The following is a 21,389-nucleotide window of genomic DNA, read 5'->3' on the forward strand; positions in this document are numbered from 1 at the left end:
CGAAGGACAGCGCCCAAACTGCGTTCTTTGGGACACGGCGTCTCATTGCTACATGGTGTCAGAAGCTGGTCAAGAATCTTTCCTCTGAACGACGCAGCTACGAGCAACGATGTCAGTGAAGCCCTCATTGCACCCGTATGGGCTCCAGCAACCGCCACCACTGGACTTTGACCGCACGTCAGAGTGGCCGGCATGGATCGAGCTCTTCGACGATTACCGGTTTGCAACAAGACTCAATGAACGCTCCGGGGAAGCCCAGGTTTGCACATTACTCTACGCAATGGGACGGCAAGCTCGTGAGGTCTTCAGTACTTTCGGTCTCTCAGAGGAAGAGGCTGAAGACTATGAAGCCATACAGATAAAAATCGACGAACGGTTTGTGAAAGAACGCAACATTATGTATGAGAGCGCCTGCTTCCACAGACGTGCTCAAAAGCCAGGAGAATCTGTAAACCAGTTCGTCACTGCACTACATTTCTTGGCGGACCGTTGTGACTTCGGCAGCCTGAAGGAACGGATGATCCGAGACAGACTTGTTGTCCGGCTCCGCGACGCAACGCTCTCAGAAGCTCTACAAATGGATGCGCAGCTCACGCTTGCTACCGCGCTGGCAAAGGCCCGCCTAAAGGAGAGCGCCCAACAGCAGCAGTGTACTCTACGGGGAGACGACGGCCAATCATCAGAACTTCGAGATCAAGGCCCCAGCTTGGACGCCGTGGCTCAACAGAGACGCCGCCAACACGGCCAACGCGGGAGGAACGCTGCCGCTTCTGCAGTGGCGACGCCCACCCCATGACTGCTTGCCCGGCTAGAGCTGCCAAGTGTCACCACTGCGGCAACAAAGGACACTTTGCTAAAGCCTGTCTGAAGAAAGGGACTACTTCTGCTGAACGAAAGGCAGACATTTCCGCCGTTAATCAGGAAACAGGAGAGACTTTCGTCGGAGCAGTAAGCGCTAATGGGAAAGCACGATTTGTTGAGGTACGCATAAATTCTGTGCCCATTCTTGCTAAAGTGGACTCAGGCACAGAAGTGTCCGTGTTACGTTCAACGTTTCCGGGATTACCAACCCGGCTAGCGAAAGCGAATGTAGTTTTGCAGAGTGCCGGAGGCGGCAGTAAACTGAACGTTCTAGGCAAATTTGCAGCCGAGATCGATTGGAAAAGAAAAACGCCCTATCAAACATTTTACATCGTCAATCCATTGCGCGACATCCCTCTACAATTGCCAGCACTGCAAATCTTGGGAATCGTGAAATTTGCTGATGCAGTCTCGTCAGGAAACTTGCAGTATAAGGTGCGTTTTCCATATATGTTTCGTAGTCTGGGAATGATACCCGGCCGGTATACAATCAGGCTACAAGCCGGTGCTATCCCTCATGCCAAAAGCGCTCCAGGCAGAGTACCAATTCCCCTCAGGGAGCCACTGAAACGCGAAATAGAGAGAATGGAGGGTATGGGCATAATTAGAAAGGTGGATAACCCCACTGAATGGTGCGCAGGTATATAGTTCCAGTCGTGAAGCCATCACGAGACCTGAGATTATGTGTAGACCTCACCAATTTGAACAAGTGTGTAAGTCGAGAGGATTTTACGTTACAAACGGCAAATCAGGCTCTTGGTTCACTGTCGGGCACCAAGTGGTTTTCAAGACTTGATGCTAACTCGGGCTTCCACCAGGTGCGACTCAGTAAGGACTCGGACGAGCTAACGACATTCTTGACACCATTCGGTAGATATTGTTTCACTCGACTACCGTTTGTAATTACTTCCACTCCGGAATATTTAAAAAAAAAGAATGTCGGAAATTCTATGTGGCCTTTCGGGTGTTGTTAACTTTATGGACGACGTCCTAGTGTTTGGCGATACAAAAGCTCAGCATGCAGCATGATGAGCGGCTAAGTGAAGTGATTACACGCCTAGCAAAAGCAAACGTGACATTGAACAAAGAGAACTGCTTGTTTGGGGTTAAGCAAGTACGCTTTTTGGGCCATATTCTTAATGAAAATGGCATTCATCCTGAGCCGGCTAAGATCAGTGCTATCCAAGATTTGAAGCCACCCAAAAACGTAACTAAGCTACGAAGCCTCCTAGGCATGGCCAATCATTTGGGACGCTTCCTGCAACATTTAGCTGAGGCCACTGATCCTACATGCGTTCTTTTGCACAAAGATAGAAACTGACTTTGGGGCTGTGATCAGGAAAAAGCGTTCCAAAACCTCAAAGATCTCATTTGTTCAGCACAGTGTATGGCGATGTACAACGCTTCGCTACCAACAATTATTTCTGCTGATCCCTCGTCTTTTGGTCTGGGAGCAGTTTTCTTTCAAAAACAAAAAGATGGGGAACGCAGACCAGTTGCATTCGCGTCTCGTTTGCTAACTAAAACCGAGCAACGCTACTCCCAGATTGAGAAGGAAGCGCTTGCGCTAACATGGGTAGCGGAAAGCTTTGATGAGTATGCACGTGGTTTGGACGTAGTTTTCGAAACGAACCATAAACATTCAATATCAATGTTTGGGCACATGGCAATCGATGATATGCCACCGCATGACATGCATCACCAACACCCTCTTATCCGTGGGAAAGAGTCGATGCAGATCTGTGTCAAATTAACGGACAACCGTAACGTGCCGTAGTAGATTATCTTTCACGCTACCCAGAAGTAGCCATTCTTCCGTCTACACAGTCTGCCACTGTGATACAGATACTAAAAAGCATTTTCGCTAGTCATGGTATTCCTGAATGTATGGTGACCGACATTGGTCCCCAGTTTGTGAGCACAGAGTTCAAGTAATTTGCCAAATCATATGGTTTCCGTCCCGTTACCTCGAGTTCGAGGCACCCCCAGGGAAACGGAGAAGTAGAGCGTATGGTACAGACGTTTAAACATCTCATTTTGAAACCTAATGACCCTTACTTGGTCTTACTAGCTTATAGAACAACACCTGGTGTTTTAGTTTTAGGGGTCAGCCCAGCGGAGATCCTAATGAATCGAAGGCTCAGGACTCGAGCCTCAATGCTGCTTCAACACCGCACACCGGGACAGTGCTGCCCGAAAAAGGCGGTGGATAATGATCGGAAGGTCAGGAAGAGGCAGAGCCGCTACTTTGACCGACGTCACCGATCTAAACATCTCTCCATGCAGGAAACAGGCGATGTGCCATGTGGTGTGGGTGACTGATCTCCGTACAAAAGGTACCGTGCTCGGAGCAGCGCCACAACTACGTTGATACCGTATTCAGACGGAGAACGGGGTCGAAGTTCGACGAAATAGGCGGATGCTCAACCGTCTCCCTGAAGATGGAATAAACAGTGGGAGTTACGAGTTTCCAGATAATCAGGAACAGCCCAGCAGTGTTCCATTGAACACTAGAACAGGCGATAAAAGGAACGAATCCTGGGTGCCTTTGACTCAAAAGGAAACAGACGCTAACATTCCCAGACTAAGACTGTGACGACTACTATGTCCGGTAGAGTAGTTCGAAAACCCGCAAGGCTGGGTGTAGACAAGTGATGTATAAAGCGATTTTGTTTTTGTGGTCCTTTGTTGGTGTGTATCCAACCTGCCCGCACCCCATGTAGTATTGTATAAATGCTTGAAAAGGGGGAGGTGTTGGGATCATGTGTACTGTTACGCTCGCGCTCGACAGGTGGTGCGACAGCTGCATACTCCGCTGGGGGCGCCACGGTAGTTCCGCGGTATGAAAATGACGGAGCGCGCGCGCCTCATTCTCTCTCCTGTGCAGCGCCGCGATGAGCGCTTGGCCGCGAAACCATCTCCCGCTCAAGCTGCATACTCCGCTGGGGGCGCCACGGTAGTTCCGCGGTATGAAAATGACGGAGCGCGCGCCTCATTCACTCTCCTGTGCAGCGCCGCGATGAGCGCTTGGCCGCGAAACCATCTCCCGCTCAAGCTGCATACTCCGCTGGGGGCGCCACGGTAGTTCCGCGGTATGAAAATGACGGAGCGCGCGCGCCTCATTCTCTCTCCCGTGCAGCGCCGCGATGAGCGCTTGGCCGCGAAACCATCTCCCGCTCAAGCTGCATACTCCGCTGGGGGCGCCACGGTAGTTCCGCGGTATGAAAATGACGGAGCGCGCGCGCCTCATTCTCTCTCCTGTGCAGCGCCGCGATGAGCGCTTGGCCGCGAAACCATCTCCCGCTCAAGCTGCATACTCCGCTGGGGGCGCCACGGTAGTTCCGCGGTGTGAAAATGACGGAGCGCGCGCGCCTCATTCACTCTCCTGTGCAGTGCCGCGATGAGCGCTCGGGCCGCTGCCGCGAAACCATCTCCCGCTCAAGCTAACCATCTCCCCGCTGCTTCGCATCCACACATGGATCCCTTTAGCGGGAGATGGAGTAATTTTTTTAACTCTCTTTCGCGTATGACGACTCTTATGAAATAGTGAGTATAACGCCATTTTCGGCCCTTAATCATGAAATGCGAATACCCGTTGCGTTAGGAGTTAATTGTATGCGAGGTCGCAACGAAAAGTACCACTGCTGCCGGAAAGGGTTTCATGAATTGAATGTCTCTCGTTACAGGAACGCCGATGTCTTCCCGTTGTATAGGTTCTCGTCAAACTGGGGAGTCTTGGCTTCTGCGGTACTCACTATACTCATTGGTCTGGTCGTCAGCCTGCTAACAGGTACGCACGTTTATTTGGAGTGAGGGTAGGTCACGGCTCTATGAGAGCTGACTTTACAGTGTAGCGTGCCTTATGTGACCGCTTTCGTGAGTTGTTTTTCCTGCTTTTATGTAAGCTGACTATACGTACGTTTGGGTATGTTTTATGCTATCTCTCTTGTGAGCTGTGTTTAAAGCATTTGTCCCCTGACTTCAAGTCTGCCTTTCTCGTTCTTGTAAGCTTTCCCTTTCTTCAATGCCGGCTTTATGTCACTGTTAGTATGTCTCCGTTTTATCTGAAAAGCAGTAGCCGGCATCGTTTAAATGCGCCAGCATTTCCTAAGTATCATTCAATAAACAATCAAGCCGATAAAGCTGCTAGGTGTGCCCATAAATATGGCATGCACGAAACCATCCCGCTGTCAAGAGCAGATGCTGCAACAAAGATGTGCATACTCCTGTCTGATGCCACACGGTCCATCTGGAACACACCGAGAGCACAGCACACGCGTCTGTATGGCCTGGACCAGTCTCTCGGACTTCGTCTCTGACCTGGACTAAGCCGAACTGTTTTCTGCCGAATGTGGCTTGGAGTAGGTTTTATGAACTCCCTTGTTCGACGCATCGATATTACCCATAATGATGACTGCGACGGTTGCCGCAGCGCGGGGTAACCATCGAGCACGTTGTCTACCATTGTCCTCGCTACAGCACCCAGAGGCGGTCTCTCGATACTTCTCAACGACCAGGCGCTTTCAGAGGAGACGATCCTGGAATGCGGCACTATACACGGTCATCGCAACAGAAGGCAATGAAGGCGCTACTGAGTTTCCTACGTTGAAGTGACTTATTTAGACGACTATAGCCCTCCTATGCTCTCTTTCGTGCATGTGCTTCCCTTCTGCGCTTCCCTTTACATCTTTCTACCTCCCCATGCCCCTCTTGCCAGTGTAAGGTAGCAAACCAGATGTTTCTCTTCCGGTTAACTTCCTTACTCCTCCCTCCTCCATTTTACTTCTCTCTCTCTGTCACGCAATTGTCAAAACAGTTTTCTTCATTTATCATTAAGTTTACGTAAGGAGATGTGGGTGACTCTCAGAGGTAATACTATTATTTTAAGTAAGGCTCGTTTTCCTTTCCTTGTATCTTTCAGGTGGTAGGGAAGTAAAGGAGAGCCACACAAGGTTGACAAGTGACATCTTTGTCTCTTTATGGAGGAAATTGGGCCTGCTACCTCGATACGAAAAGGTGGGTGGAAAAAACGCTCTACGTGCAATGGAGACGCTTACACACATACTACTGCTATTTGTTGCAGACAAAGACCTCCGAGGCGCCACCTCAAGAGTTCGACGACTCAACGTCGGACACGAAAACGACCTTGACACTACTTGGCAACGAGAGCTTTGTATAGAAACGAAGCTTCACAGTACAACACGATTCGCACTCTGTCATGTCACACAGGCCACATATGGGTGACCTTCTCTGTTTTTAACGTGTAACAATAACAATATAATTCAGCACGTTACGCGACTTCCTACTGTGCGCGTTGTCCGTAGAAAGTAGCTGGAATAAATGGGGAGCAACTTGAACTTTGGCACTCCAAACTCACTGATTCTTATTCTTTGTTTTCTTGAGCAACATCATCTTTGTTTATGTGGTAGTGGATGGAGAAGAAAGAGGGTCTGATAATTTTTGTTTCTATATTCTATATCTTTCACCAGCCAACAAAAACTCCAAGGACACCTAAGCACTTCTTATGAGTTGTGAATGCGAAAGCAAACAATGTCCAATTGAACGTGGTCCTTCGAGTTAGGAACTCCTCGCGGGCAAGCGAGCGCGTTGAAACGCTTGGTGCGTTTTGATTTGGCCTTATAGCTTAGTTTTGTCCGCCGGGAAATATTATTATTATTATTATTATTATTTGATTTGTAAACATATACACAGGAAAGAGAAAGCGAGGAGCGAGGCTGGCAATTGTCACCAGGAGGGGCACAACGCCTGCCTACTCTTCAGAAAGGAGGAGAAAAACTTAGAAACGAAAGATAGGAAAGAGAAGAAAGAAATAAGATATAACGCACCACCATACGATATAGCGGGCAAAAAGAGCCAAATGCAAACGTAAAAGAAAAGTGGTTATCATTCTCAATAACCCCCCCCCCCAAAAATTGTGAGAGAAGCCATTAGAAGACAAAAAAAATCACCGCATATTCACGACGTGAATGATGATGAGTGGGCGAAGCACCGGGGGATCATTCGGGTAAACCAGAGCTACGGACGAGAGAGAAAGAAAGCGCGCGTCGGCAACGAACGCTCTTGTGCACCGCAGCGCCCCTATCTACGGACGAGAGAGAGAGCGCGCGTCGGGAACGAGAGAGAAAGAGAAACGAAAGCCCTTGTGCACCGCAGCGCCCCTCGCTACGGACGAGAAAGAGAGAGAGCGTGCGTCGGGAACAAGAGAGAAAGAGAGCACAGCTGCGCCTCTAGCGGGAGCGGCGAGTACTAGCGTGGCTAAGACGGCGCGACGAGGGACAAGGCTCGACCATAAGGAGCTTCGCCCCTAAAAACAATTCGTTCGGAGCCTAAGCCTACGACTGGAAACGCATTGGAAAAGAATCGAAGAACAGGAAAATGGAAAGGGCAGTGCGTGGGAACCGGGTGGCAAGCTCTAGAGGAAGATCAGAATTCTTGCATTCGGCAGTGACCCGCACTCAACACGATCTGCGCGTTTATTGAAACATGACCGGGTTGAGGAGTGGCAAGCTCCAGCACAAGAGGCCGGTTGGAGAGCGCTCTCTCGGTGTCAAGGTTGTCGGGATATGGGGGGATGCCAACGGCCCTCTGCCTCGACACACCGAGCCCCGCGGTTGGCGCATGCCTGCGCATCAACCGCGGTCCGGTACAAGCTCGAGGAAACAAAAGACGACAACCACGTGTACACTCGGAAAGCATTTATTACGACTGCAACTAACACTTCGAGCAGGCCAGCTAGCTATAGTTGACATCGCTGAGGGTTCCCTCGAAGAGAAAATAATACACTAGGTAAAGAAGGGCTTCCGACTTACCAACTGGGGAATACGGGGGACCGCGGCGTTTGCCGCGGCAACAACGCGGTTGACTAACCACGTGCGGGAATACGGGAGCGACGGCGGAGACTTCCGCCGTCGCCGCTTGCTGGAGACCAAAGAGACCCGGGCGATATCAGCGGGATCTCACGTGACCCACCCGGTGGCGCTGATAGCGCTTGCGATTCCCGCGCGCCGCCCGCGGAAGGAAAGTTTCCCTTCTCCCAACTCTCCCTGGCACGCATGCGCTTGACGCGACGTTCGCTGCCCGTGCGGCGGTTATGGGACACGAGGATTCCCACATCCCTCCACCCTTAAATATTGCCCTACGGCAGAGAAATCGCTGGAACGACGTATTGACAAAGTATCCGGGCAGATGCGATGGTAAACTCCAACAGGAAATGTCCGAATCCACGTTGATAGGCAGCACAGTCCTGTGTGGCGGCCGCCCACATGTGGCAGCCGTCATAGTGGTTGACGATGACGGGGCTGAAGATGGCTTGCCTTCAAGATGCGCGCCGCAATGTCCACCCGGGAACAGCGGGTCAGGACTTTCTCGAAGCGGCGCGCGCGCCGGCTCGATGAACCTCGCACCGACGCATCCTCGTGGGAGTGTATGATGGTGTGCCTCCCTCATTGTGGCTGCCATGTGCTGCTGCATCGGGCCGCGAACAGGGAGGGGCCAGACAGCAGGCAGGGACGTGGACCATGGCAGCAATAGCAAGTCATGACGGCTTCACTCGTTCTGCAAAGTCGCTCAAATGCACTCCACAAACACTTAGAATTAAGGCAGTAGAGGCCGCCGCAGCGTCGGCCGTCTGACACGATGCTGAACCACCCGTCTACCGCATAGCTTTATGTGGTAACGAGAGAAAAAAAAACAATCCAGTTCGTTTGAATGAAATTATTCCCTTCGACCGAATTTTCCCGGTCCGATACAGCGCGAAAAAGGGCGATGCTCGTATGAACAAAGCGCTCTCTGGTCCCCCGAGATTTCGGTTATTCCGCCCGCAAAATATTGAGTTCATCTGAACAAAATAAGCTTTCTATTTCGAACGAGGTTTCTCCGCTCGGGCGAGTATAGTAGAACTAGCGAATCCGGTTGCACCCGCTAAATGTCACGGCATGGTCGTCTTCGAACATGCGACCGGCAGCTCCGCAGAGCCTTAAGCCTAATCGCGTCCATGACGGATACCAATGCCACAAAAGACCCATAAAGGGTTCCAATGAGCCGCCGCGAGGAGATGCAGGCCTAGCTAAGTGGTCCCCGCTCGCTGCTCAACACGCAGCTTCCGAGCAGACTCCTGGGACTGCGCCCCGCTGACGTCCTAGCCAGCGTTTCCGGCGCCCAGCTCCCAGAGCCAAAGATACAGAAAGAAGGCTATTTACATATGTACAGGGAAAATCGACCACCGCGTCGGCTGCTGCACTCACTAGCTTCGGGCGTACTCTTAAGAGAAAACTCGCTGCAAATCTCAGCGTCTACACGAGTTCGGTGACACTAGTGCAGCGTTAACTCGCACTCAAGAAGAAAGCACACGCCCAACCTAGCTAGCAATCACGCCTTTGGGTGAGGCCTAACGCTGGTCCGGACAAAGCCTTCCTCGCATCCGAACCGATCGTCGTCCCGTTTTCCAAGAGCTTGCCCCACGTTGGGCGCCAAAATGTCGGGATATGGGGGGATGCCAACGGCCCTCTGCCTCGACACACCGAGCCCCGCGGTTGGCGCATGCCTGCGCATCAACCGCGGTCCGGTACAAGCTCGAGGAAACAAAAGACGACAACCACGTGTACACTCGGAAAGCATTTATTACGACTGCAACTAACACTTCGAGCAGGCCAGCTAGCTATAGTTGACATCGCTGAGGGTTCCCTCGAAGAGAAAATAATACACTAGGTAAAGAAGGGCTTCCGACTTACCAACTGGGGAATACGGGGGACCGCGGCGTTTGCCGCGGCAACAACGCGGTTGACTAACCACGTGCGGGAATACGGGAGCGACGGCGGAGACTTCCGCCGTCGCCGCTTGCTGGAGACCAAAGAGACCCGGGCGATATCAGCGGGATCTCACGTGACCCACCCGGTGGCGCTGATAGCGCTTGCGATTCCCGCGCGCCGCCCGCGGAAGGAAAGTTTCCCTTCTCCCAACTCTCCCTGGCACGCATGCGCTTGACGCGACGTTCGCTGCCCGTGCGGCGGTTATGGGACACGAGGATTCCCACAAGGTCCACCGCCGCACTACAGGGTCGACCGTGGCTTCCGAACACGGGAATCACGGGCGCGACCTGTAAACGTGCATGGTGCAGGTGCCCAGTGCAACCTGGTAGAGAGAGCACTGCGTGTGAAAGAGTTCGTCGTTAGTAGGACGCCGCAAAGGTCTGCCAGGGAAGGCGGGTAAGGACGATGAGGAGGGAGATAAAAAGGAAGGAGGGCAGGGAGAAGAGGGAGAGAGGTAGGGTAGGTAATGAAGATGAGACATGCAGTTAATGCCGTGTGGCACGGGGCGGGCCCCGTCTTAGTTGGCATAAGCAGAGTGAATGACGAATTACAGACATGAACAAGTAATGTGAAACAGATTAGAGGAGAGAGGAGGCGAAGCAGGAGAGAGGAAGAGAGAGCCAAGTAGAATGCAAAGCAATGCTAGTGCACATCAGGGAAAGAGCAAGGTGTAGGTGTAGATGGAACCAGATGTTATGATAGCGTGCACCAGCTGCAGAAGCAAGACCCGTGAGCGCTTGCTCGCTAGAAACATAGGATATTTGTAAGGCGACACGGTCTCGATGTTGGAAGCCGTGCACAATTGGGCGACAGTGTGCGCGGTGCTCGGGCATGAACTGAAATAATGTAGCTCCCCCTAACGCACCTCGCCACACGCGCACAATATCGTGGAATTAAGATTAAATCTCTTAAGATAAGAGAGAGCGACAAAGACGTTTATTAAATAAAAAATTTACATATATTAAAAGGCAACCCCAGTGGTTTTTCCGGTGAGGTGCCTAGATTATGTTAAGTGTTTCGCTCCTTATTATAGTCGGATACAACTTTAGAAGACAGCGGCATTTGCCCCTCAAAGGCGGATGCATACGAGCCGGCACCAATAGGCGCGCACTTCAGGTGACGTCATGAGCCGGACGGCCGGTGTCCCCGCCGACGGAGAACATGCCTAACATGGCCGCCCTCGCTTCGAACTGGGCCGAGTCGCGTCAGCTCTGTGCGTCTCCCTTCGTCAGAGTGGTCTGTCATGCCGGAAATATTATTGTGAGCTTAAGATACACAAATTGTGCCGCGTGCGTTTGTTCTGAGCCGTGAGCCGGCGAAGAAAGATTGCAGCGAACATCGGTGGCGCTGCGCTGCGCTTCGTGTGGAAACAAGATCCCGCGGCGGCATACCGCTGCAAACAAACATTGTACGTGTTTGTTCCGTGGTGTTTTGTTTTGCTCCTAAGTGAAGTTACGACGAGGAGAGTTCGCCAAAGTCTGGTACCTACTGTGAGCGGCGGGTGTGTTTGTGTACTGTGCCCCTGCGTTTCTCGTCGGACGTGGGGAAGTGATGGAGCAAAACAATTATCAGGATAAATGAGAAAAGCGTGCGCGGATGAAACCAACCAGCGAGTTTCTCAACAGAAAAGATTTGTGAAAGCAACCTCCAACGCAAAGATTCGTTGCTGCCAGCTCAGCGTGCAAACGAGCGATCGTTGGCAGCAGTGTCAGATAAGATAGCCGAGCGTCTAGCAGCGTCGTTCGAGTGTTGTGTAGCACCGTCGATTGATTGCTTTCCACCAATGCTAACAATCAGTGACTAACACGCGCTGCTTGAACGAATGTAATTGGATTGTTAACGGTCAGGCGTTTGGAAGCAGTGTTTGTTTCCTTAATGTCAGCCTGAATGCTAATATAAAATTATGACTGATACACTGGTGCCGTTGCAAGGGAGCTTGGCATGAATTCGCGTCGCTGTGTAGCTTAGAACTCTTCGCTCACTGCACGCGCCAGCTGTAGAAAGCCTGCTGTGACACAATCGCGCATAAGCTGTGCTGTACCACACAGCTTTGCGCTTTGTCGTGATATGTCGCTACTAAAAACTTCCTATGACAGTGAAGGCAACAGAGCCAATGTGTACATTAAAAAAAAGTACGACAAAGTAGGCACAGCTGCTTGTGAACGGACTCCTAATAGTTCTACTCGCGTCTGCATTAAATGTGTGTGCGTGTTTTCTTGTGTGTTTGTGTATATTTGTTATTTTGCCCTTTTTGTATTTTACATCTTAGTTTTCGCGCTCGCGTTTGTGTTCATGTGTGTGAATATGTGAGTTCTTCCGTGCTTGTATGCATTTGTTCCTATTTCTATCCTTTTATTTTTGCATTTGTTCTTGCAAGCATGCTGCAGCCACGACTTTCGACAATTCCATTAACTCGTCTCATTCAAAGCACCAAGTCCTGTGAATATCAGGGCTGGTCTCTTCGATGTCATTAAAGCCATTCTCTCTTGTCTACCTTGCCACCTCAGTCTGCCACCTTGCTTCGTTTTCTCCTACTATTCTGACCTTGCTTCTTCTGCTGTTGCTGCAACGTGATTAATCAACTTGCACCAAAGAAAGTTCTATCAGCTGTGACAACAGAAACATTGACAGATACAAAATGATAAAAGCATCACGTGGCTTGCACAGTTACTTCGTCTCTTTCCCCTGTTAATGTGTTTATGCATCAGTGCATACGGTAGCTTACCAGAAGTGCACATGAAAAGGGGCCATATTGTGAAACAGCACCTTGCTATGTTGTTGCATTCAGTCTTAATAAACAGATGGTTTTGCTGCCCGTCACATGTAGTGGTACACATATATAACATTGTGCAGTGGGGTATCATTTCCTGTCATGACGCTTTCATCATTACAAATGCAGTTTTCTTGTGAATGGAGTCCAGCAAAGCAGTGCTGTGAGAGCTTTTGCAACTTTCACCATTTATTACTTCCCCAATATCATTGTCTGAATCTGTCCGTCACTTTGCCTACGGCTTGTAATGAACAAAGTGACTCACTAAAACACGTTCAACTTTACTGTGCATTTTATTGCGATAGCAATTATATGGACACTCCAAAGCAGATTTCTGCCGTCGGCGTCGCCGTCGCCGTTGCCGTCGCCGTCGCCGTCGCCGTCGCCGTCGCCGTGAGGTTCCGTATGACGTCAATGGAGATGAAATCGTCGCCGCGCGCCGCCGAACGCTGTATGTGCGAGTGAAAGGGCGCGAGGGACGCGCTCTTTCACGGGGAGTGAACGCACGGCGGAGAACAAACGCGCGTTCTGCGCCGTGCTTCCTTAAGGGCTGCAGAAGTAGGCGTCTCTTTCCTCCTTTACAATCACCATATATGTAGAGCAAACGCGCCTTCTTCCGATGCGCGAGAGGCCGTGGGGGAGGGGGGAAGGGGGAGGAAAGGGAGGCGACGTTTAGCTGCGGCCCCAAGTGCCTATTTATATCAGAGGCTCCGGCAACAGTCACCAACGCCGCACGCATTTTGAGCGAACGCGGGCAAAACGCCGACGGCGTCGACAACAGTTCTGCGCGTTGCCGGTGCTGCTGCATGTCCAAGTTTATACAGCTGATAAAGCTAATATCATTACTCCTTATAGCTCTCTACAAATTTGCTATCGCAATTGATGCTTCACCTTTCAGGTGAAACTGCGACAACTTTTTTCCGGTACGTAAATATGACAAAAATGCTAGCAAAGTTAATCACGTTAATAATTGTGCTTGCATTCGCATTACTTGCTCGATTCAGATTAATAAATTGAAAATTGGCAATGACAACACTTCAATTTTTAGTGCAGACTGCTAACGGAGCCATAAAGCGTGCTCCGACTAATTTCACTATGGGGCGCGTCAAACTCGGCGATGGCTGCCTGAATGAGCAGTTTGGGCCTCACTAAGCTAATGATGTTTTATATTTGTTCTCATAATCGCATTACTTGTGTGAGCCAGATAACAAAATAAACAATGCAACCACATGAATGTGCTTTGGCATTCAAGCTGCTGACAGTGGCTGTCAGTTTGGTGTTGTCTGCTGCTATTTCACCACCGCTCGCTATGACATGACCGTGATTTCCAGTGCAGACTGCTAACAGAACCATCAAGCGTGCTCTGACTACTGCTATTTCACTATGGGGTGCGTCAAACTCGACGGTGGCTGCCTGAATGAGCATTTTCGGCCTCACTAAGCTAATGATGTCTTATATTTGTTCTCTTAATCGCTTTACTTGTGTGAGCCAGATAACAAAATAAACAATGCAACCACATGAATGTGCTTTGGCATTCAAGCTGCTGACAGTGGTTGTCAGTTTGGTGTTGTCTGCTGCTATTTCACCACCACTCGCTATCACATGACTGTGATTTCCAGTGCAGACTGCTAACAGAACCATCAAGCGTGCTCTGACTACTGCTATTTCACTATGGGGTGCGTCAAACTCGACGGTGGCTGCCTGAATGATCATTTTCGGCCTCACTAAGCTAATGATGTCTTATATTTGTTCTCTTAATCGCTTTACTTGTGTGAGCCAGATAACAAAATAAACAATGCAACCACATGAATGTGCTTTGGCATTCAAGCTGCTGACAGTGGTTGTCAGTTTGGTGTTGTCTACTGCTATTTCACCACCACTCGCTATGACATGACTGTGACTTACAGTGCAGACTGCTAACAGAACCATCAAGCGTGCTCTGACTTCTGCTATTTCACTATGGGGCGCGTCAAACTCGACGGTGGCTGCCTGAATGAGCAGTTTGGGCCTCACTAAGCTAATGATGTTTTATATTTGTTCTCATAATCGCATTACTTGTGTGAGCCAGATAACAAAATAAACAATGCAACCACATGAATGTGCTTTGGCATTCAAGCTGCTGACAGTGGCTGTCAGTTTGGTGTTGTCTGCTGCTATTTCACCACCACTCGCTATGACATGACTGTGATTTACAGTGCAGACTGCTAACAGAACCATCAAGCGTGCTCTGACTTATGCTATTTCACTATGGGGCGCGTCAAACTCGACGGTGGCTGCCTGAATGAGCAGTTTAGGCCCCTCTAAGCTAATGATGGTTTATATTTGTTCTCTTAATTGCATTACTTGTGTGAGCCAGATAACAAAATAAACAATGCAACCACATGAATGTGCTTTGGCATTCAAGCTGCTGACAGTGGCTGTCAGTTTGGTGTTGTCTGCTTCTATTTCACCACCACTCGCTATGACATGACTGTTATTTCCAGTGCAGACTGCTAACAGAACCATCAAGCGTGCTCTGACTACTGCTATTTCACTATGGGGTGCGTCAAACTCGACGGTGGCTGCCTGAATGAGCATTTTGGGCCTCACTAAGCTAATGATGTCTTATGTTTGTTCTCTTAATCGCTTTACTTGTGTGAGCCAGATAACAAAATAAACAATGCAACCACATGAATGGCTGCCCGAATGAGCATTTTGAGCCCGCCAACGATAATCATGGTTAACAATAGTGTTTCAGTTCAGATATGCCAGCATTTAAATGTGTTTCTATGCCACTTCTTAAATCGAGCACAATGTGTGCAGGACGTTGCTTATCAGAATTGAGCTTCTATTATAAGAAATATGCCATAAATGGAACTGCTTATTTATTTGAGAGGTCACGGAATGGATGGTTGTCTGTTGCGAACCCACCGGCAAAATTTTGGTAGCCCTAATAAGGGCTGTTCATTTGTTAATAAGAAGCGTTTATGCTTCGTCGAGTGGCTCAATGCCAGACAGCTCGCAGTCGGAGTTACTTTCTTCAGTGTCATTTTCACCCAGCTGGATGATGATGGGTTGAATGTGCTCACTCCCAGACGTGTCAAGTCTGAACTTTGCCTCCAAGTCCATCACATGCTGAATGCTCTTCCTCCAGTCTTCCGCCGTTACCTGCTTGATTTTCTCCCTCAAGATGACGTCGGCCGTGGACAGCTTGAAGTCTCTGTTGTCCGCAGTTGCGATGCCATTTTTGACCTTGGCCCACACAAGCTCAATGGGATTAAATTCGCAGTGGTACGGCGGGAGCCTGAGTACAATGCAACCGGCCCTTACAGCTGTGTTGTCTACGATGTAGCTCAGAAAGCGTGACTTTACAGATGCCACCAGCTCAAGCAGCTGCTTCTATATCATCATTTCACCGTAGGTGATGTTCTTGCTTGTGAGCCACTCCTGTATCTTTTCCTTCTTCCAGGCCGTCGTTGGCAATTTATCTTCTCGCCAGCTATGGTAAGGTGCATTGTCTAAAACAATGACGCTACCAGCTGGCAACTTCTGCAGAACGTCATTGAACCAGCCCTCAAAGCGATTGCCATCCATTTCCTCGTGGTAGTCGCCTGTCTTTTGGCCTCAGAATATATCCAAGCAGCCGTCGACGAAACCATCCTCGCTGCCGATGTGCGTCACGATCAGGCGCTGACCTTTCCCAGAAGGTTGTTTTAGACCCGTCGTCAGGCCATTTGCTCGAGCGAACAGGCGTCCGCGCTTCTGCACCACGGTGTCTGTCCACACGATCGACCGAGTCTGTCCCGCCGTCACCCATGTCTCGTCCAGGTAGAAGATCTTTCGGCCTTCCGCCCGGTAGCGCTCCACGTCACGGAGGTAGCGATTCCGCCAATCGGTGATGTCATCCCGGTCGATAAGCAGCGAGTTGCGGCTTCTCTTTTCGTGCTTGAAGCCGATCTCAGCAAGCAGGCGACGCACGGTACACCGCCTTAGTGATGGGAGTTCCATACGCTCCGAGAACTCGGTAGTTACCTTCTCGACTGTCGGTATCTCGTTGCGGCGAAAGAAATCGTGCACACATGATTTCAGCGCGCACAACGTGAAGCTGTCAAACTTCGCGCTGCGTCTCCTCTTCTCTGCATTGCGTGGGCGCTTTCGCGAGGGCGTCGTCAGTTTGCCACCCGAAAAATGCGAAGCTTCAACTTCCTGCCTCACCCTGAACACAGTCCTTTCGCTTACACCAAGCATGTCGGCGACAAACTTGCTCGTGTCCTCCACGCTGCGTTCAGGCTGCCTGTTACGCCAAAACGTGTAGCAGTGGAAGATCATGTTGCGTGAATCGCTGTTCAGGATGTGGCCGCTCTTGTTCTTGCCGAGGCTCCTTGGTGGTGTGGTCATCGAGGCGACACAAGGCTCGTTCGGCAACAAAGGATCGCGTTCCGATGTCACCTCGCTGGGCTCCATGGCGGAAAACTGGCACGGAACGCCGCGCGCGATCGTTCGCGAACTCACGAGATCGCAGGTTCGCAACCGCGAAAAAAAAGGAAAAAAAATGTTAATTACAAATAAGCCCAACACATTAAAAAAATAAGGTTGTACAAACACACAAAAAGTATATATGAATCTTATACTATTAAACCAGCGGCTGCTACGCCCGGTGCCGTCGATCTGGCTCTGTAGCAGACGACGCACAGCGTTGTAGAAGGCACGGAGTTATTTTTCTCTCGCGATCCGGCATGTGCGGTAGCATTTCCATCATGATAGTTTTACCAAACCACTCGTCAAGATACACAAATCTTATTTATACCGACAAATACGCGTTTTAGAAGCAGTCACAATTTTTTGAGTGGGACTATTTCTTTAGTCGCGGAGGAATTGGCTGCTGCGCTTCGATCGACTGGGCGGGGCCTCCTCCTGTCTTCTAAAGTTGTAACCGACTATAGGTATATCAGCAAGCTGTCATATATAGCTTTGCGGTGTTCAGGGGTCCCTCTTAGAAGGATCCTGTCGTTTAGTGTGACGACTGAGCTCTATTGCCCAGTGTCATGAGTGAGTGGACAGCGTCAAAGCACTGCGTAGGAGCGTCTGCTCCAAACTCCATCGAGTCGCCGACAAAGACGACGATGTTGGCGGGCGGTGGCACGAGCGACCGGACGAGGGAGAAAGAGAATCGACCAATCAGTGGTGGACACGAAACCATAGGCTGTGGTACGAGGAACGAGCAGAGAGGAGAGGAGACTGGGACGCTCGAAGTGGAGATCGCTCGGAGACAGGGGTGAAAAGATCGCTGGTGTCGAGGTCGGTGTCGTCGGGGTCCAGACCCGAACCCGAGAGCCTCAACAGAACCAGCACGACCCCGGCTGTCCCTGGAGAGATCCGCCGAGCGTAAGGCTCGGTTATTCCTGCGGCAGCTGCTGCCGGCATTCGTGTTCCTGCTGGCGTTCCTGTTCCTGTTGCTGTTCCTGTTGGCGTTCCGGTTCATGTTGGCGTTTCTGTTCCTGCTGGCGTGCCTGTTCCTGTTGGCGTTCCTGTTGCTGTTCCTGAGCCGCCGTGCGGAGAGCAGAGGTCACCTGGGGGTGACCAGAGGCCTGGAACGACGCTGGCGAGAGGCGCCAGGGCAAAGCCGCGAGCCAGGGAACCAGTACGGGCGCCGCTCAGCTACAGCGGTCGGACTTGGTTGGTCTTCGACTTCGACAACCTTGGACTCGGACGTCCGGGTTGGCTCTACCGTGCGTTCGCGTACGCGTCCCTCGTATGCCACTGCCCGCCATGTCACTACTGCCGTCAACGCAAGTGCCCGAGTAGATAAGACTCGATGATTTTTGTTTCTTGGTTTTAGATTGAGACTCTTCTCGCGTGGACTAACGGGGTTAATTGTACTTTTGGTTTTTATGTACTTTCTGTGTGCTGTTTAGTGTTTTTTTCCTTTTTCTTGCATTGAATATTCAGTTTGTTTTGAAAAAAAAATGGCTTCGTCTTTCCTGAACTGAGGCTTTGCCTCAGTTTAAACAATTCACTCCCGAGGAACCTGACATCACAAAATTGGCGTCCGCTAGGACAGGACAACACAAAGCCATTTGTTCCACTTATCATTACCTTGTAGTCATCGCGATGAGTTTGTCAGAGCTTACGGCGTTGGGCGAGCGTATGGGTCTGCAGGGCGCGGAATAGGGAAAGTGGGTAGATGAGAAAGCCGACAGGGCGCAGGAGGAGGCTGCCAAAGCACGTGAGGAACGGCTCGCGGAGCGTGAGGCAACCAAGCAGCGTTTATAGCTTGAACAGAGGGCACTGGAGCTACGCCTTAAGTTAGCCGAGGCAGGAGGTGGCACAGAATTGGCAACTCCTAGCCGCGAATCGGAAAGAAGTCGTTCATCGTTTGTGAACCCTCACAACCTAATTCCAGTGTTTAATGAGAATCGAGACGACTTAGACGCTTATCTAAAGAGATTTGAGCGTGTCGCCAATGGGCAGGAATGACCTAAAGAGAAATGGGCCACGGCACTGAGTTTGTGTCTGGATGGGGAAGCATTGAAAGTGCTTGGCCGCTTGTGGCCTGGTGAGTCGATGGACTATGACAAGTTCAAAATGGCATTGTTCCAGCGCTTTCGTTGTACTGCCGAAGGCTATCGAGTAGAATTTCGTCGCAGTAAGCCCTACGATAATGAGACTGCTAAGCAGTACGCTACTAGGCTTTTCAGTTTTTTCGACAGATGGGTAGAGATGAGTGTCCAGGGGAAATCTTTTGACGCGGTTCGGGACTTAATAGTAGCTGAACAGCTTTTCGTGCCATAATCGTCTTTCACTGTTTCTTCGCGAGCGGAACTGCCAGACGGTTGAGAAAATCGCAGAAGCGGCTGACCACTTCATGGAAGCCCAGCGACAAAACAACTTGCTTGTTTTCCGAGAGAAACAAGATGAAAGCAAAGAAAAAGACGGTGGTCAAACTGTGAGGTCGAGCATAAAATGTTTTGTTTGTGGCAAATCAGGACACAAAGCATCAGATTGCCGCGTAAGGGTCAACCAGCCCTATTGCGGGTACTGTCGAAAAACGGGACATGACGCCCAGTCCTGCAAACGAAAAGGTGACAATGCAAAAGAAGCATCGGCTTGTCTTTCTTCACCTGTCGAAGTTCAATGCAAGAAAGAAGAGTTTGACAGGGAAGACGCGACAGAAGTGTCTCCAAATCAACCGACGGGACTCTACAACTTACCTGTTTTGCCAGGAGAAGTGTATGGAAAAACGGTATCGGTACTACGCGACGCGGGCAGCAACAGTCTCGTCGTACGCCGGTCGCTTGTCCCGGATGACGCGATGATCGGCACCAAGGCAACGCTGCTGCTCGCTGATGGAAGTACCATTGAAGTGCCGGAAGCGAAGGTTCACATCTCTTCGCCATATTTTCAGGTCTTGCCATCGTGAAATGTTTGAGAACCCCACTATACGACGTGATAGTCGGGAATGTTACAGGATCACGGGACCCGACAGATCCCGACCCAGCCTGGAAGCCTCCTAGCAATGCCAGCAACCTCCCTGGAAGTAGAAGGACGGACTGTGAAGAAAAGCACAACCCAGTTATGGTGGGAGCGAAAGTCGCGACTGAGCAGTGCACGACCGTCTTGGACTTGCTTCAAGTATCCAGGCAGCTGTTCCAAAAGGAACAAGAACAAGATGCGAGTTTAGACGTCTGCAGGAAGAAGGTCGGCAAAACGTTTCCTGGCGCGGGATCAACGGCACAGTCGTTTTACATGGACAAAGGGATCTTGTATCGTGATTACCAGTTTTGCCCCGGGAAGACGGTACAAGCGGTGGTCCCAAAGAAACTTCGTAGCCAAGTTTTGGTACTCGCGCATGAAAATGCATTGTCCGGACATGGAGGAATTAAGAAGACCACGGAGAAAGTACTTGGTGCTTTCATTTGGCCCGGCGTTCAAGCAGATATCAAAAGACATGTTCGATCTTGCGACTCCTGCCAAAGGACGTTTCCCAAAGGGAAACTCGGCAAAGCTCCACTCGGTCGCTTGCCGCTCATCGATACACCATTCGAGCGAGTGGCAGTCGACATCATAGGTCCTTTGTCGCCAACTTCTAGTAAAGGCAATCGTTATATCTTAACGTTGGTAGACTTTGCCACGAGGTACCCTGACGCTGTACCACTAGCGGCTATTGATTCAGCTACAGTAGTTGAAGGTCTGTTAGAAATGTTCTCTAGGATCGGGTTTCCACGAGAAATCCTGTGCGATAAGGCTTCTTGTTTTACGTCATCTTTAATGAAAGAAGTGAATGAACTGCTTGCGATCAAACACCTCCGCTCTACTCCCTTCCATCCAATGTGCAACGGTTTGGTTGAACGGTTTAACGGCACTATAAAGAGAATGCTGCGCAAGCTATGTCAAGAGCAACCAAAGATGTGGGACCGATACCTTGCGCCTCTTCTCTTCGCATACAGAGAAGTGCCGCAGACAAGTCTCGGGTTCTCACCCTTCGAACTGATATATGGTAATCAGGCAAGAGGGCCATTGAGCGTCCTGAAGGAGCTGTGGACTAAAGATGAACTCGATGAGGAAGCGAAGACCACTTACGGATATGTACTGGACGTAAGGGAACGATTGGAAAAAACGCTAAAACTAGCGCATGAAAACCTTGCCAAGGCACAAGCATCACAAAAGAAATATTATGACAGAAAGAGCTGTCGCAGACAGCTGAAGGTTGGGGAGCGAGCATTGCTACTGCTCCTAACAAAGCATAATAAGTTGTTGATGCACTGGAAGGGACCCTTCGTCGTCACGGGAAAGAAAAATGACTTCAACTATTGGTTGGATCTTGGCAACAGCAGGAAGTTGTTTCACATCAATATGTTGAAACGCTACGAAGAACGCAAGCCATTAGAGACAGTCCAAGCATCGATATTCATTGTGCTTAAAGAAGAAGAAACGGATAATCCAATTCCTAG

General features: G+C 50.3%; 2 protein-coding genes across 2 annotated transcripts in view; one reads left to right on the top strand and one right to left on the bottom strand.

Annotated features, from left to right (window-relative positions):
• The window catches only part of LOC119437194 (sodium-coupled monocarboxylate transporter 2), a 114,094-nt gene extending 107,859 nt beyond the window's left edge, over positions 1-6,235 (top strand). The window contains exons 13-15 of the mRNA XM_037704251.2: positions 4,548-4,651; positions 5,783-5,877; positions 5,945-6,235. Coding sequence (XP_037560179.1) covers positions 4,548-4,651; positions 5,783-5,877; positions 5,945-6,040 — 295 coding nt within the window. The 3' untranslated portion in view covers positions 6,041-6,235. The remainder of the gene's footprint in view (positions 1-4,547; positions 4,652-5,782; positions 5,878-5,944) is intronic.
• The window catches only part of LOC119437195 (zinc finger CCHC domain-containing protein 24), a 280,965-nt gene that overhangs the window by 160,813 nt on the left and 98,763 nt on the right, over positions 1-21,389 (bottom strand). The gene's annotated exons all lie outside the window — the stretch shown is intronic.

This window comes from Dermacentor silvarum, chromosome 1, assembly GCF_013339745.2.
Source record: "Dermacentor silvarum isolate Dsil-2018 chromosome 1, BIME_Dsil_1.4, whole genome shotgun sequence".
NCBI classification, from domain to species: domain Eukaryota; kingdom Metazoa; phylum Arthropoda; class Arachnida; order Ixodida; family Ixodidae; genus Dermacentor; species Dermacentor silvarum.